The 13462-nt window shown below is 42.6% G+C and overlaps 1 protein-coding gene across 1 annotated transcript; it reads right to left on the bottom strand.

The window, feature by feature from the left end:
* Positions 1-10523: 10523 nt before the first annotated feature.
* Positions 10524-12709, bottom strand: LOC115541953 (E3 ubiquitin-protein ligase TRIM39). The gene is made up of 2 exons (XM_030353928.1): positions 12574-12709; positions 10524-12465 (listed from the first exon to the last, which is right to left on the bottom strand). The coding sequence occupies exon 2, from the start codon at positions 12461-12463 to the stop codon at positions 10847-10849; it is 1617 nt and encodes a 538-aa protein (XP_030209788.1). The 5' UTR covers positions 12464-12465; positions 12574-12709; the 3' UTR covers positions 10524-10846.
* Between the last annotated feature and the right edge of the window lie 753 nt (positions 12710-13462).

The following is a 13462-nucleotide window of genomic DNA, read 5'->3' as shown; positions in this document are numbered from 1 at the left end:
GTCATTCGACGCGATCGCCCGTTGCCAGGCAGGTTTGGAATGGATTACTATGGATGACGTAAGCCGGTACAATTTTCGCCCCCGGTACAATTTTAACGTGACAGCGACCTTAATTAATAAATTAAATGACATGTTTATCAAACAAGTTAAGGTAATGGGCTAGAGCTGGGTGGTTTAGGTCTTTGGCTAGAGATGGATCCGCCGCTCGTTGCAAAACATCTCAAGGGAAAGGGAAGTCTAGGGCTCGTCCACGGCCGTGTGTAAACCATTGAGATACATCCCCATTCCTTACGGTCCATGGTCAAGATATGCCAACAAACATTGGAGAGGTGGTAAATGTTTATGACGCCCTAAGGATCCTCCAATGGCTGTTAGGGGGGAGAATGCAAATGGTGTTGTTGGAGAACAGTCTGTTAGAAGAAAACAAAGTGTGTAATTGGTTCACAAAGACAAGGCATTCATTCTCTGAGTAAATGACTCTCCAATTAAACGACAATTCAATTTGTCCCTGTGTGTAATGCAATGCACGTACACACACACACACACACACACACACACACACACACAAACACACACACACGCACACGAACACACAGGAGGGAGATACCAGTAAAAATATGAATTAAATAGAAAACATATACACACAAACAGACACCCCTCCCTTTAGCCTAGCCCTCGTCAGGGCTCAGCGTATCAGCTGGACGGTGAACGCTCTGGGTCTAACCCAGCATCTCTCTCCTCCTCCAGCTCTCCCTTGGAGGCCCCTCCAGGCAGGGGCCCGAACCCCGCTAGTTTGTTTGTATCTCCGGGTCCCGCTCCAATAGGCGAAGGGGAATTAAGCGTTTGTCGCAATTTGTGCATTGAGGTGAGAATCCCAAATCAGGGAAGGTGTGGGAGCCGTGCCGGCAGGGACCTTCCTTTAGCCACCACTAGCGCGCAGATCCAAGGTGTTCACTTGTTGAGAATACAGAGAACTCTCTAGAAGCACTGTCTGGCCTGTGTGTGCTATCCATGCACAGACAGGGGGGGACAAAAATGGTTTTAATATGTGTTACAACCCGTAACACATAACATAACCATATTTAATAACCTCTTCGGATGCCACGGAGGCCGGCGTCTAAACTGAATCATTGAAAGAGAAGGGGAAAGACTCGCGCTGACTGAGCTCAGTGTCCCTCTTCCACACCGAAGATGAGGCGTCCCATCACTCTTGTGATCAGACACAGCGCCGCTGTCGGCCCCACACTGGGGCCCCGACCAGCAGGAGCCGCTGAGCGCACATAAGACTTAGAAAAGCACAATAAAATGCAATCCATTTACAAACAACAAAGCTTTGTATGTATGAGTTGGATGGATTAGTAAATTGTAATTAGTGCCACAAAGAACACAATTCTTCAGATGAGAAGATTTAAATTGGATCCAGTGTGATTCTTGAAGAAGTACCAGGACCTGAATAAGCCGAGCCGTGTGTGGTAAAGTGGGCCCTTCACGCAGCGAGCGGGCCCTTTACCTGGGTGTCTGACAGGGAGAAGGAGACACTTGAAATCTGAGGCCCATCTTATGGCCCCTTGGAGCCATCATTAGTATGTCTGGTCCCACACAAACACACACCTCTGAAGATTGACGGTCATAGTGTGTGTGTGTGTGTGTGTGTGTGTGTGTGTGTGTGTGTGCGGCACTAGAAGAGTAATTTCCAGAAAGGTGTACTCATACTTCTTGGGCTACAGTGTGTGTCGTTCCTAAGTGGAACACAGGTGGAGCATATAGAATATTATGGTCAACATAAGAGGGTTCAGGTTTTAGTCATGTTTCATTCTGGTGTGAAAAAGTTGATTTAAAAAAATAAATAATAATAATAAGATTAATAAGTTGATCTTTGGGCTGCAATTCAAGCCTGCGAGTCTCAAACTATTTTAGGATTTGCAGCATAAAAAATAAAGAAGTTGGGGCGCACTAACTGACTCATGATTTCTTATTACCAGCCATACTGAACATTTGGGACCTGTGTTTGTTTCTTTGTTTGCATATTTGGAATCCTGATAACTTGTTACCTGTATTTCAAAAGCACAAATATGCATCCTTCAACACTCATGTGATCATGACTGACAACAGACCACTACGCCCATGTAGGGATATGAATCACCACAACAACGCACACAAAGACAAACACACAAGCGCACGCAAACATGCAAACACACGTAGAGATTAGACCTTAGTAAGAAGGGCCATACAGAAGTGTAAAGTTAAAGCCACATCACTTTGTATATTGACAGCAACAAGTCACACAATGAGTTCAAACCACTTCATTCAATAAACAAAGAACCTTTAAAAACATACAGAGACAGACACACACACACACACACACACACACACACACACACACACACACACACACACACACACACACACACACACACACACACACACACACACACATGTACACACTTATGTTCCTAGCGGTGGCATAATAATGAAGCTTGAGGCCACAGGCGGGGGAGAGAACAACTGAAGGCTGAATTAGTTTGATGTTATTAAAGCAAAATAAAAAAAGCGATTACAATGGTAACTAGCCGAGAGGTTGTAAAGATAAATTAACTTTTTAAGGGCCAGGCGTGAGAGTTATTAGCCATTACAAGCCCTTTCAAAAGCTGCCCTGCTCTTTGCCTTAGTTACATCACAAGTGGGCATGTCAGAGGGCAGATGTTGGACCGCCTTGTAACTGGGGCTCGTTAAAAGGAGGTACCACACAATGGCTGTTTCCCAAAGTGAAGGAAGCATACTCAATGGCCGCCCTTTTAAGGATGCTACGTCATAGAATGCCGACAAGCACTGTTCCAATGTTGAGAACACTCGGAAATTCACACCCTTTTTTTACCAGAGATTTTACAAGAGATTTTTCAAGGATGCATCGATGGATCCTCAACGAGACAAAATACCCACAACCCTTTGCATTCACACACTGCGTGGGGTATTTACAAATTGCGTCTGGAAAGCAATACACATTGCTTTACACAAGTGAAGTTTTCAAACGTTTTCAGAAATAATTTGTGCCGTATTGCTTTTTATAGATTAATCATGTAAATGCAAAAAAATAACCTGTATGATTTTTTTCAAACGTTTTTGTAAAGCAATGATAGGCTATATTTTGCATGGATTGATCTGTTTAAATATGTAAGTAGCTGGTGTTTAAACAAACTACTGTCGCCAATAACAATTTCAACAGTTAAAATATTAAAATATTTACCACTGGAGCAGTATTAAAAAGCAGAAGCACTTCCAGACTAGCAGGTCGTTCCAAACTCTGAACGCTACAAACGCTAGGCAGCACTCTAGCCAGCACTCTAGCCTCATGCACCTCCATAGGACGCGACTAGCAAGGAAGTGTTCTAGCAAGTTTAACCCTAGTGGGCAGTAGTATTCAGATATGGACTAGTCACTAGGTTCATAAGGAGGGAAAGAATAAATGAAAACACAATGACTAACTGGAGCCACAGGTTAACTTTTAGATTAATGATCACTTACACTTATTTTCAACCTTGTGGAAAAATTATATAGATTTCAGTGCAATCAAGAATATTCAGGAATAAAAAACCCTAACATTAGGTCAGAAATAATTATCTTTAAACACCATAAAATTGCTGAAAAATGTCCATAAGGAAAAAAGGTTTCCTTGGTTCAGCCAGTTCAGCGTACTTTAGTCAAAAAAGGGGAATGTCAAGTCAGAAGTCAAAAAGCAAAAGTCAATTGGTCATGTGTTGTGCTTCAGAGCGCTTTCAACTGATATGCTCAAGTGATGGATGTAAAGGAAGATTGGTATCCTCCTCAGCACAGGTGATATCGGTCCACTCCTTTGGATAAGGAGGTATCTTCACTAGCTCGCCACCCCTTCATCAAGGGGAATTCAATCCAGATTCTCAAGGCTCTCCAAGGACTCCAAAAAACCTAGCCTATATGAAAACAGGCTATTACTAGATGGGTCTTAGAATAATACTCTTTATGGCCATAATGGATATCATCAAAATCCTCAACATACTGTTGAACCATCATAGTAATCCAATGAATGACTTATCTTTTTTACCTGTAAATCTTTCGTTTTCCACATATGAAATGTGTTAATCTTTTGACTCTATAATAATTATGTTTAGCTATTTTTCATGAATCATAATCACTTAAACTCTTTTAACCATGAAATATGATGAAATAAACCTTATTTAACCATTTGTGTTTTTACTGTGTAACATAAAACATCTTACAGGCGAAAATAATAAAACTCCCGGCGCTTGGTCATCAATTCCCTCTCACTCACTTTGGTTTTGTTTCCCTTCAACTTCAACTCCGTTTTTTATACAGTTTTATAACTGACACTTTCTTCAATTTGACTCATTTTCTCAGCTCGTTGTCTGCTTGTGTTAGCGTTCGGGCTGCTCATTGACGACAGCTATGTGAAAGGTGGGGCTTACTTCCCTCTACCCATTAGGAGGTCTGTATTCTTAGATACAGCCAATAAGACTCCAGTATTAGCAAAATCACTGATCGACAGCTTAATAACCCAACAGGTAATACAATATTAGGGGAATAGTACAGACAAAGTACAGAAAGGGGAAACTTTGAGAAATAGGTATATAATATGGAAATAAAATAGTATATCAGGGCCCAATTTTCTGCTGGGTTACACAAGGTTGCAGCCTTCACTTTGGGAAACAGTGATTGATTTGCTTGTGTAATCAGGAAGAGAACCAGGCTCATCAGCTCTTGGTAGCTCACATTAAAGCTACGGTACGTAAGATCGGAAGTTGTAAATAGTTTGTAAAAGAACAGATGGGAGCAAGTTTCTGAAACTACAACAACATTCCCATCATCTTGGCTCCCTCCCTCCCTACGTTTCTCCATCATTGAGAAGTGTTGCATTTCATGCACCTGTGATTGACAGGTAAGATGGATGCCACAAACCAATCACAGGAACAGCGATGGCGGTCAAGGGACAAGCCGACCATGTTTGAAGTAAGACTTCGGCCAAAACAATGACAGACATGGACATTTTATGGATTTAAAAGCTTGTTTCAGCCAAGATAAAAGAACTACCCTGATCGGGAGGCAATAATCCTAACCCTTTTGCGCACACATTACCAACTCTGCGACTGACGGCCATATCCTTCCAATTAACTGTTTTTGGCACTCTGTCATGGTGTCATGTCGAGAGGCCTACAGCACTCGTCTCTGAGTCTATAAGCGGCTTCATGGTGTATTTTATTCATTATAAAAATTTGCATTTCTTCTAATGGTAATGCTTAACAGTAAGGGTACATTATTTAATACAAATTAATGCAGTTTTAAGCATTAAATGTGTGTCAAGTGTAAGTGATCAAATGATTAAATTAGTAATAAGTGTAGCTAATCAGTATCATTGTTTTACCATTTCATCTCCTCCATCCATGTGTCTGACCTCCGCGCTCCGCATGGTGGGTGTATGTGTGTCTCATGACATGGGAGGGTTCACCACACGGCCCTTACCCTGATGGACCTGATGTTAGGGTTCATACTGCTAATAAGACCCTGGGGGCGCTCACTTGCACTCTCTCTCTCTCTCCCTCTCCAATTCCCAATCTCTCTCTCTTTCGTCAAAATCTAAACTCATCACACTTTTCTCAAATGGTCAGATTTTAGACGGTATAGAACCCCCAAAAAACTAGGTTTGTATTTTTGTTACTATATTTTATATTTTTAAGCTTTAAAATATTGTATTATGTGCTCATAATACATGTAAATAATGTAATGAAAAAAAAGAAAATACCAGGCAAATAGCACTATAATCTGTGTATTGCGAGCTCAATAAAATGTACTTTGGATTCCTCTGGGTGCTTTATATCCGTTGCAGAGAAATTCTTTCCAACTATTCAGCAGTGACAACAAAATTCTAAAGATAAACAGACCAACCAACACACACACACACACACGCAACCATCTTTCTAGAGATCATTTACCCTTCAATGTCCTTTGTTGGAAATATGCTGCATGAATGCGTCGCTATATGCTGTACGGATGTTCAGAATGAGGTTTTTAAACAACAGCAGTTCTTCAGACAATTGCTGTTGACGGCAATATTCTGCTCTGTGGACTGCAGAGCAGAGATTCAAAACATTGGTGTGAACAGGACCAATGGTGCAGATGGATGACACTCATTACACACTAAACCCTTGGACAATTAAATATTTCAGAAGCACGACTTCCACACTGTACAATACCAATTACAGCAATGTAGCATGGAATGAAAATTGGCCACGACTTTGTTTGGCATTAAAAGAATAAAATTCAAGAAGGCGAAAGATTTCAAGTGATAAATATCAATTCTATGAGGTCTGAATGGTATGAGGTTTGCTATAGAGAAAGCAAAAGGATAAAACAGAACTATGGCAATAATTAGGAGCATTTGTATTGAAGATGTTTTTAAGTTGTATTCAACTTTCACAACTTTCATTATTATAAGATTCGGATGCCCTTGAATCATTACATTATAAAAAAAAAGTGAAGGAGAGGAGGGGGGGAGAGGGAGTTGAGGGGCGAGGGGGGGGGGGGGGGGGGGAGGAGGAGGAAGGGGGCCAGGGCTGAACCACGGCCCGGTACAGACAGTGTGATGTGGCAGATGCTGTGGCACCACTGGCTGGGCAGGGGCCACAGAGCTGATGGGAGTCTGGATGGGTTTGGTGGGCTTGCGCCAGAGCGTTGCCAGGATGGGGGGGTTTGTTCGCATGCCTGGGCAGCCCAAGGCTGACCCGGTGTCTCTGTGTCCCATCGGTGACCAGGATGGCTGGTTCTGGAGCACTGTTCTGGGGCCAAGCAGCCCGTGGACGTTGGTTATCCATTTGAGTTATTTGCTCAAATCATTTATTTTAGAATGATGTTTTTTCTTCACTTTTCTTTTCGTCCCCATGCCTTTTTCCGTTCTGCTGTTATATTCTCATCATGTCTGAGACAGAAGCGTTGCTTTTCAGCAAGTGTGCGTCTTTGAGATGGTAAAGAAGGACTGGGATGTGCAGTGAATGCCTTTTTCTCGCTTTTGCTTCTAGAAACAAATAAGGAAAACTTCCATAAAACAAGAACTCTGTTTCATTCACACGTCTCTGTTATCATTTCCTGATTAGACAGTTCCATCTCTAATTTGATTGGCATCAAAACGGAATGAATTTAATTAAACCGCACGCAAGATGCTATCCAGAAATCGCGGACTATTATCAACCTGGCGCCCTAAAGTAAGCTCATGAACATTTAGAGATGGTTAGAGGAACGGCCAGCCCCTGGGGGCCCGAAGCTGGGCAGGCTGCCAAACCAGCCAGAGGCAATGTGTGGCGAAGACAACAAGCAGAAAGGCTCCTGAACCAAGTTCAGATGACACTTCACCTCCACCAAGACCAATTATCTGTTTCTGTCTTAACCTCGCAACTCTGAATCCCTCCTCATCTCGAGCAGAAATAACACGCTTTACATGGAAGAAAAAGAGGTCTCCCATCATGTTCAACGGGTGTAGTCAAAGCACCAGTCGCCTTCAAATGTCTCTCTTTAGTGTGCTGCTTTAAAAGCACGAACATGAAGGAAGTATGTGTGATACTTTGCCGTTGAACATGCTGTGTATTTAATCAGACGTAGTTGGGCTTCTATGAAGTCGTTTGGCTTGTGTTGTTTGCGCGCTAAACTTTAGCCTTTGTAATCTGAGAGTTAATGTCTTCATAAGTCATCATAGAGCGAAGCAAAGAATGACGGTAGTGATCTTCTAAGGCCAAACATATTTGAATAGTCAGATCGTTTTTTTTGTTCATTAATTAACCTTATATTAGTCACAGCATTCACATCATTCACATCGTCAAGGATTTAGAAATACAAACTTCATATCACTTTCAAAATGTATAATACACATTTAAAAAGATACATGAATCCATCTAATCTATGTTACTGTATTCAGATATAGAGCTCCAGGACTCCCGCAGACGCCCTGTTCTACTGCAGAGACTTTCACTGGGACCTGCTGAGCCTCATGCGCCCAGAAGACCAGTGGTAAGCTAAAGGCAAAGCCGGGCTTATTTCGCTTAGCCTCGCTACTTTCAGTCAGAGTTCCGTTCCATTAATGTGACTCAAGGGAATCTCTGTAGTAACCAAGTAACCATGGCAATTTAACCGACCAAACTAGCTAGTCGGGGGCAGCCTAAAGCTGTTTCTCAACACCAAGTACGCGAACTGGGGACTTGGAAGTTTGCACTTGGCAAGTCCGTCTTCCAAGTACACACTTCCGAAGACGAGAGTACGCACCTGCAATTGGAACAGCAGCGGACTCGATGACATCACCACCTCAGCTCGTCACCTCAGCTCGTCTGTTAACTGTGCTACGGCCTCATGTAGGCATATACGATATACTACTGAACAATATAAACAAACTATATTAAACCCCAGCCTCTATCATTTTTAATAATTTAAAAAATATATAAGAAATTACACAGATTAGAATAGAAACACACAGATTTTTTTTTTGGGAGTCACTGTTGGAGAGAAGGCCATTGCTATTGATTTAGGAACTACTTGAAATTACACAGATTAGACTAGAAACACACACAGGAAAAATATTGTAGGAGTTATTTTTGGAGAGTAGGCTATTGCTATTGTCTTAAATTACAGGATGGATCTGACCGGAATTGCCATTGCGATGGGTCTCCTCTATCAGCGAGCAGAAGAGGAGGATGCCCAACTGAGGAGGTGGATCGTTGAGCGGAAAACTAGGATGCGGTGGGGGATGCTATGGAGACAAGCCATCCTCAGGCCCCGTCCACACGAAGCCGAAACGGGCGAAACCGTTACGGTTTCGATCTATCCGGTTTCGAAGTATCTCCGTAAAGACGAAGCCAAGCGAAACCGGGTAGACCTGTAGAAACGCTGTAGTACACAAGCCAGGCCCATAAGGGCCGCTGCTTCTGCTACGGAAACCCAGAAGGAAAATAAATAAGAAAAGAGGCGAGCATGCGCATAAAGGGTGAGACTCCGCGGGCTTAACAGTCATTGGTTAGAGGATCGAAGGGGGGGGGCGATGACGTCATGGTTTGCGGTTTCAGTCGGTTTCAGGCGTCCACACGAATCCAAAACGAAACCGGGTAGATTTGAAACCACCTCCGAGGGTGGTTTCAGAAGTTTGCGGTTTCGGTCAGCGGATTCGCCGGCTTCGTGTGGACGGAAGGCCGAACCGTACAAGACCTTTGCGGTTTCGCCATGAAATCGGCTTCGTGTGGACGGGGCCTCAGTTGTCTGTCTCACGTATGTGTTTTATTGATATGGCTTGTTTTTACCCTTTCAATTTATGTGTTAATATTAATATATACACTTGACTGTAATGGGTGAATTTGTAATTTTACCACAGGGTTGAAAGTTTAAGCCCCTTAAAGCTACCCACAACATATAAAACAGGCTGAAATGTATATAAAAAAACTAGGCCTAGGAAAAGATCCCTTTTGTGAATTACACTTACTTTTTTACTGATCAAACCAGTAAAGTGTTAAATTGATTTTGAATTCTGCTACACAGCAGACAATACGTATTAAATACATAATTGCAATTTATTGTACTTTAAAATAAAAGGATGAGCAATGAATATAAAAATATATTAACCTAACCATTGGCATATACCGGCATATAAAAATATATTTATTCTCTTTCTTTGGTACCAGGACCAAAGCACCTAAGAGCTATACGCACAGCTGGACACCACTGTGCCGATCCTAGCTATGTTTTTCTCTGGAGTGGACCTGAAGCCTGCCTTCAGGCTTTCCAGGGACAGCTTCAACCGGCTGCTTGCCTTGCTGCCCCGGCAAAAAGCCCATGGATGAAGCCATGAGGTGGAGGTGCAGTTTTTATTTATTTTTTACAAGTGGTGGGGACAAAATTTATCTTGACTCAAACTGGTGGGGACTCATCCCCAGCGTAATTGACTCCTATGCTCATAGTGACCCTTGGCAGTTTGAATTGCATTTCTGAGCACGTGCCAACAAGACTTGTCATCATCTGTGTTGCCAGAGTTATAGGCAGTAGTTTGTGCTTCTGTAACAGTGTAAATAATGACTTTGTTTTATTTGTTAAATTCCTGTTAAACTTGGGACTCCTCTGTGACTGGAATGTTTTTTTACAGGACGGGGTAGTTAACCCCAGACCCCAGGTTCAACCATGCTGGGCAGGTTTCTAGAGTAGAGGCCAGACAAAAAGCAGCAACTGGCCCTCCTGGTTGGGGGCTAGCCAAGTTTTAATAATAATAATTAATAATAATAGTCAGGGTTATTTCATCCTTGGTAAATGACAACAGTTCAACATTAATGCAGTTCTCTCAGAGCTAACGTAGCAGATTATTCAGGAAATATCATTAGTTGCTGTGGTTATTTGTGTATTTTAATATCCAACTATGGAGAATTGAAGGATGTAAATGGATGCTATCTGAGATAAGGGTGGACTGCTCGATCAACAGCGGGTCTCTGGTATGGAGTAGACCTAGGCAGGGATTGATTTGAGGGTCTTTATGTAGATTAAGGTGCATACAAAAATAGGAATGTCAAATCTGTTTGGTATCTGCAATGTGACAGAAGTGCAACAAAATATCTGTACATGAATTAAACGGTTACCACAGTGAAATACAGTAGTCAAACATAACTATCAGCATAATCAACAAATAATAAATCACTTTTTCAAGAACGCTAACGCACACTCCATATTCTCCATAGTAACGACAGCTGGTGGAATGACCTAGAATATGAAGCAATCGTTTGTCTGAAAGAATTACCAAATCAAACATATACATAGGGGAATTTGTAACACCAACAGTGTCTTAATCTGTTTGATTGACAGCTGAGATAATCAGGGGGTTAGAATTTCTGCAACCAAAGAACATTGCACATAGGCCGAGGAGTGGATAGATAGGCTCACTAAAGGTGCAGCCAGTAGCAGAGTAGATATGAATCTTGGCTTCCACCTCATAGAAGGAGACCAGACCTGCATCATAATCAACAAACACTCCCACCTTCTGGAGCTTAGCTCTCAGAGGAAGACGGACAACACTGTTGAAATCATGAAATACAAACTCATTCTTGTCGAAAAATATTATCCAGCAGCCATTCTTAGGGGTCAAGGGGATGAGAGCTTTTCTGTTGATGGACTCTCTGGCCACTCCTAAATACCATACATTATTTTCTTTAACCTGTACTTCAAAGTAAAATCTCCCTGAGGAGAAGCTCTTCCCCGAGAGAACAAATGGAAACAATGTAAATCTCTTAGGTTTGTCTGGGAGTGTCTTCATTACACCTCCATAATGTACTTGTTTCCCATTCTCAGACAGGGTGAGATAGGGATGAGCTGTATCAGAATCCAAAGTCAAATCTACTTTATACTGCTGGATCCTCCTCACTTCAGTATCACGCAGTTTCTTGTTCAGTGTCTCCACCAGCTGATCCAGGTATCTCCTCAAGGTCCCTACATATGACGGAGGATGGACCTCCACCGTCGTCCAGTCCCTGGTAGATGGAGGATCCTTCAGGGATCTGAAGGCCTGGAGGAAATGGAGATGGTCTTCAGTGTGTGAGAGTGGCTTCAGCTCTGAGCTTCTATTGGTCAGATCCTCGATTTCCTGCTCCAGCTCTTGGATAAGGTCTTCGGCTTGTTTCTCTGTGCATTTCAGATTCTCTTTAACCGTTTGGTTGAAATCATCCTGCCACTTTTCAATGCAGCGCATCAGAGCGGTGAGGGCATGCAAACCATAGGCTATCACTCTGTCTGCATCTTTCTTGCTCAAATCAAAGGTGTCTTTAATATCCTTAATCTTTAGTTTTCTCTCCTGGATCATCTGCAGAACTTCAGATTCTATGTTACCCAGCTGGGCCATCTTCTCTTCATATTCCTCCTTTAGAGGTACAACAGGATGGTACCTGTGGTCACCCTCTGTGCAGAACTTACACACACACACCTGTTCAGTCCTGCAGAAGAGCTCTAGAAGTCGTTCATGATTCTTACACATCCTATCTTCCAGACTTTCCATAGGCTCAACCAGCAGATGTTTCTTCAGGCGTGCGACTCTCTGATGTCGCTCCAGGTGGATGTGGCAGTAAGAGGTAAAACATTCTAGGCAGGACTTCACAGCTTTCAGCTGGATCCCAGTACAGACGTCACAGGGAACATCTCTTGTTTCAACACAAGGCTGCTCTTTTACTCGTACAGACGTTTTAAACTGAGCTGCCAGCTCTGATAAGAGGATATTTACCCGTAAATCGGGTCTAGTGTGGAAGAGCTCGTTGCAAACAGGACATTGGTACTGGACTTGTTCATCCCAGAACTTTGTAACGCAGGTTCTGCAGAAGTTGTGTCCACATGGTGTGGTAACTGGACTGCTGAACACATCCAAACAGATGGAACATGAAAAGTTCTCTTCAGACCAGGAAGTAGCAGAGGCCATTCCTAGACACAGACAACAAGGTTAATGTATTGAGCAATTCCATTATTTATCTTAATACGTACTGGGAAGAGAGGTTTTAACTAATCTCGAAGTTGTGCTGTCTTACTCACCTTGTTGTTGTTTCTGTCTGTCAGTCTGTCTGTTCCAAAATGCGTTTTATTTCCTCCTAAAAGAGAGAACTGCTTGCATGTCGAGTAACTTTGGTTTCCCTGAACTTTAGGTTTCGTTTCCTCAACATGACGTCATCTCCTCTCCTCCCCTAAGACCTGGCTCCGCCCCCATGGACACGCAGTTCCCTGAAGTTTCAAATTTCACACTCTCTGACTTTGGGCCCATTCATGCACTGTGTAGGCTACCGTACTTCAAATATGGCGATGTGTGTGCTCCTCTTCTTTGTGAAATTCAATAAGGTTAAATCTTTAAAGAAAAAACACAGAGAGCTGGAAAAAACAAGAGACATTGTCATGATTTAATGTTGATGTGCCACTTTAACTGGGATTCAGAGCATAATTGACTTGACTTTGTCTGGGACTGGTATTTTCTCTTTATAGAAACAAGCCTCTCCCTGTGTACCCAGGTTATGTGTGCTATTATGGTTGGTACTTAATATTAAGTTGACAATGGGAGTTATATAATATCCCAGACTTTAACCTCATAAAACAGCCGAGTCATGTGACTCGGGTTAGGGAAGACAAACCAGACCAACAAAAAGAGAGGGGCTAGTGAGGATGTGTGAGAGAGAGGAGGGAAGAGCGCTTAAGAGAGAGAGAGAGAGAGAGAGAGAGAGAGAGAGAGAGAGAGAGAGAGAGAGAGAGAGAGAGAGAGAGAGAGAGAGAGAGAGAGAGAGAGAGAGACTGTTAGATGTATTCAGTTATTCATGGTGTGTGTGTGTGTGTGTGTGTGTGTGTGTGTGTGTGTGTGTGTGTGTGTGTGTGTGTGTGTGTGTGTGTGTGTGTGTGTGTGTGTGTGTGTGTGTGTGAACTACCACATTGTGCCAGC

Source organism: Gadus morhua, chromosome 4, assembly GCF_902167405.1.
Source record: "Gadus morhua chromosome 4, gadMor3.0, whole genome shotgun sequence".
Classification (NCBI taxonomy): domain Eukaryota; kingdom Metazoa; phylum Chordata; class Actinopteri; order Gadiformes; family Gadidae; genus Gadus; species Gadus morhua.
This window is presented reverse-complemented; position numbering and strand designations above follow the sequence as displayed.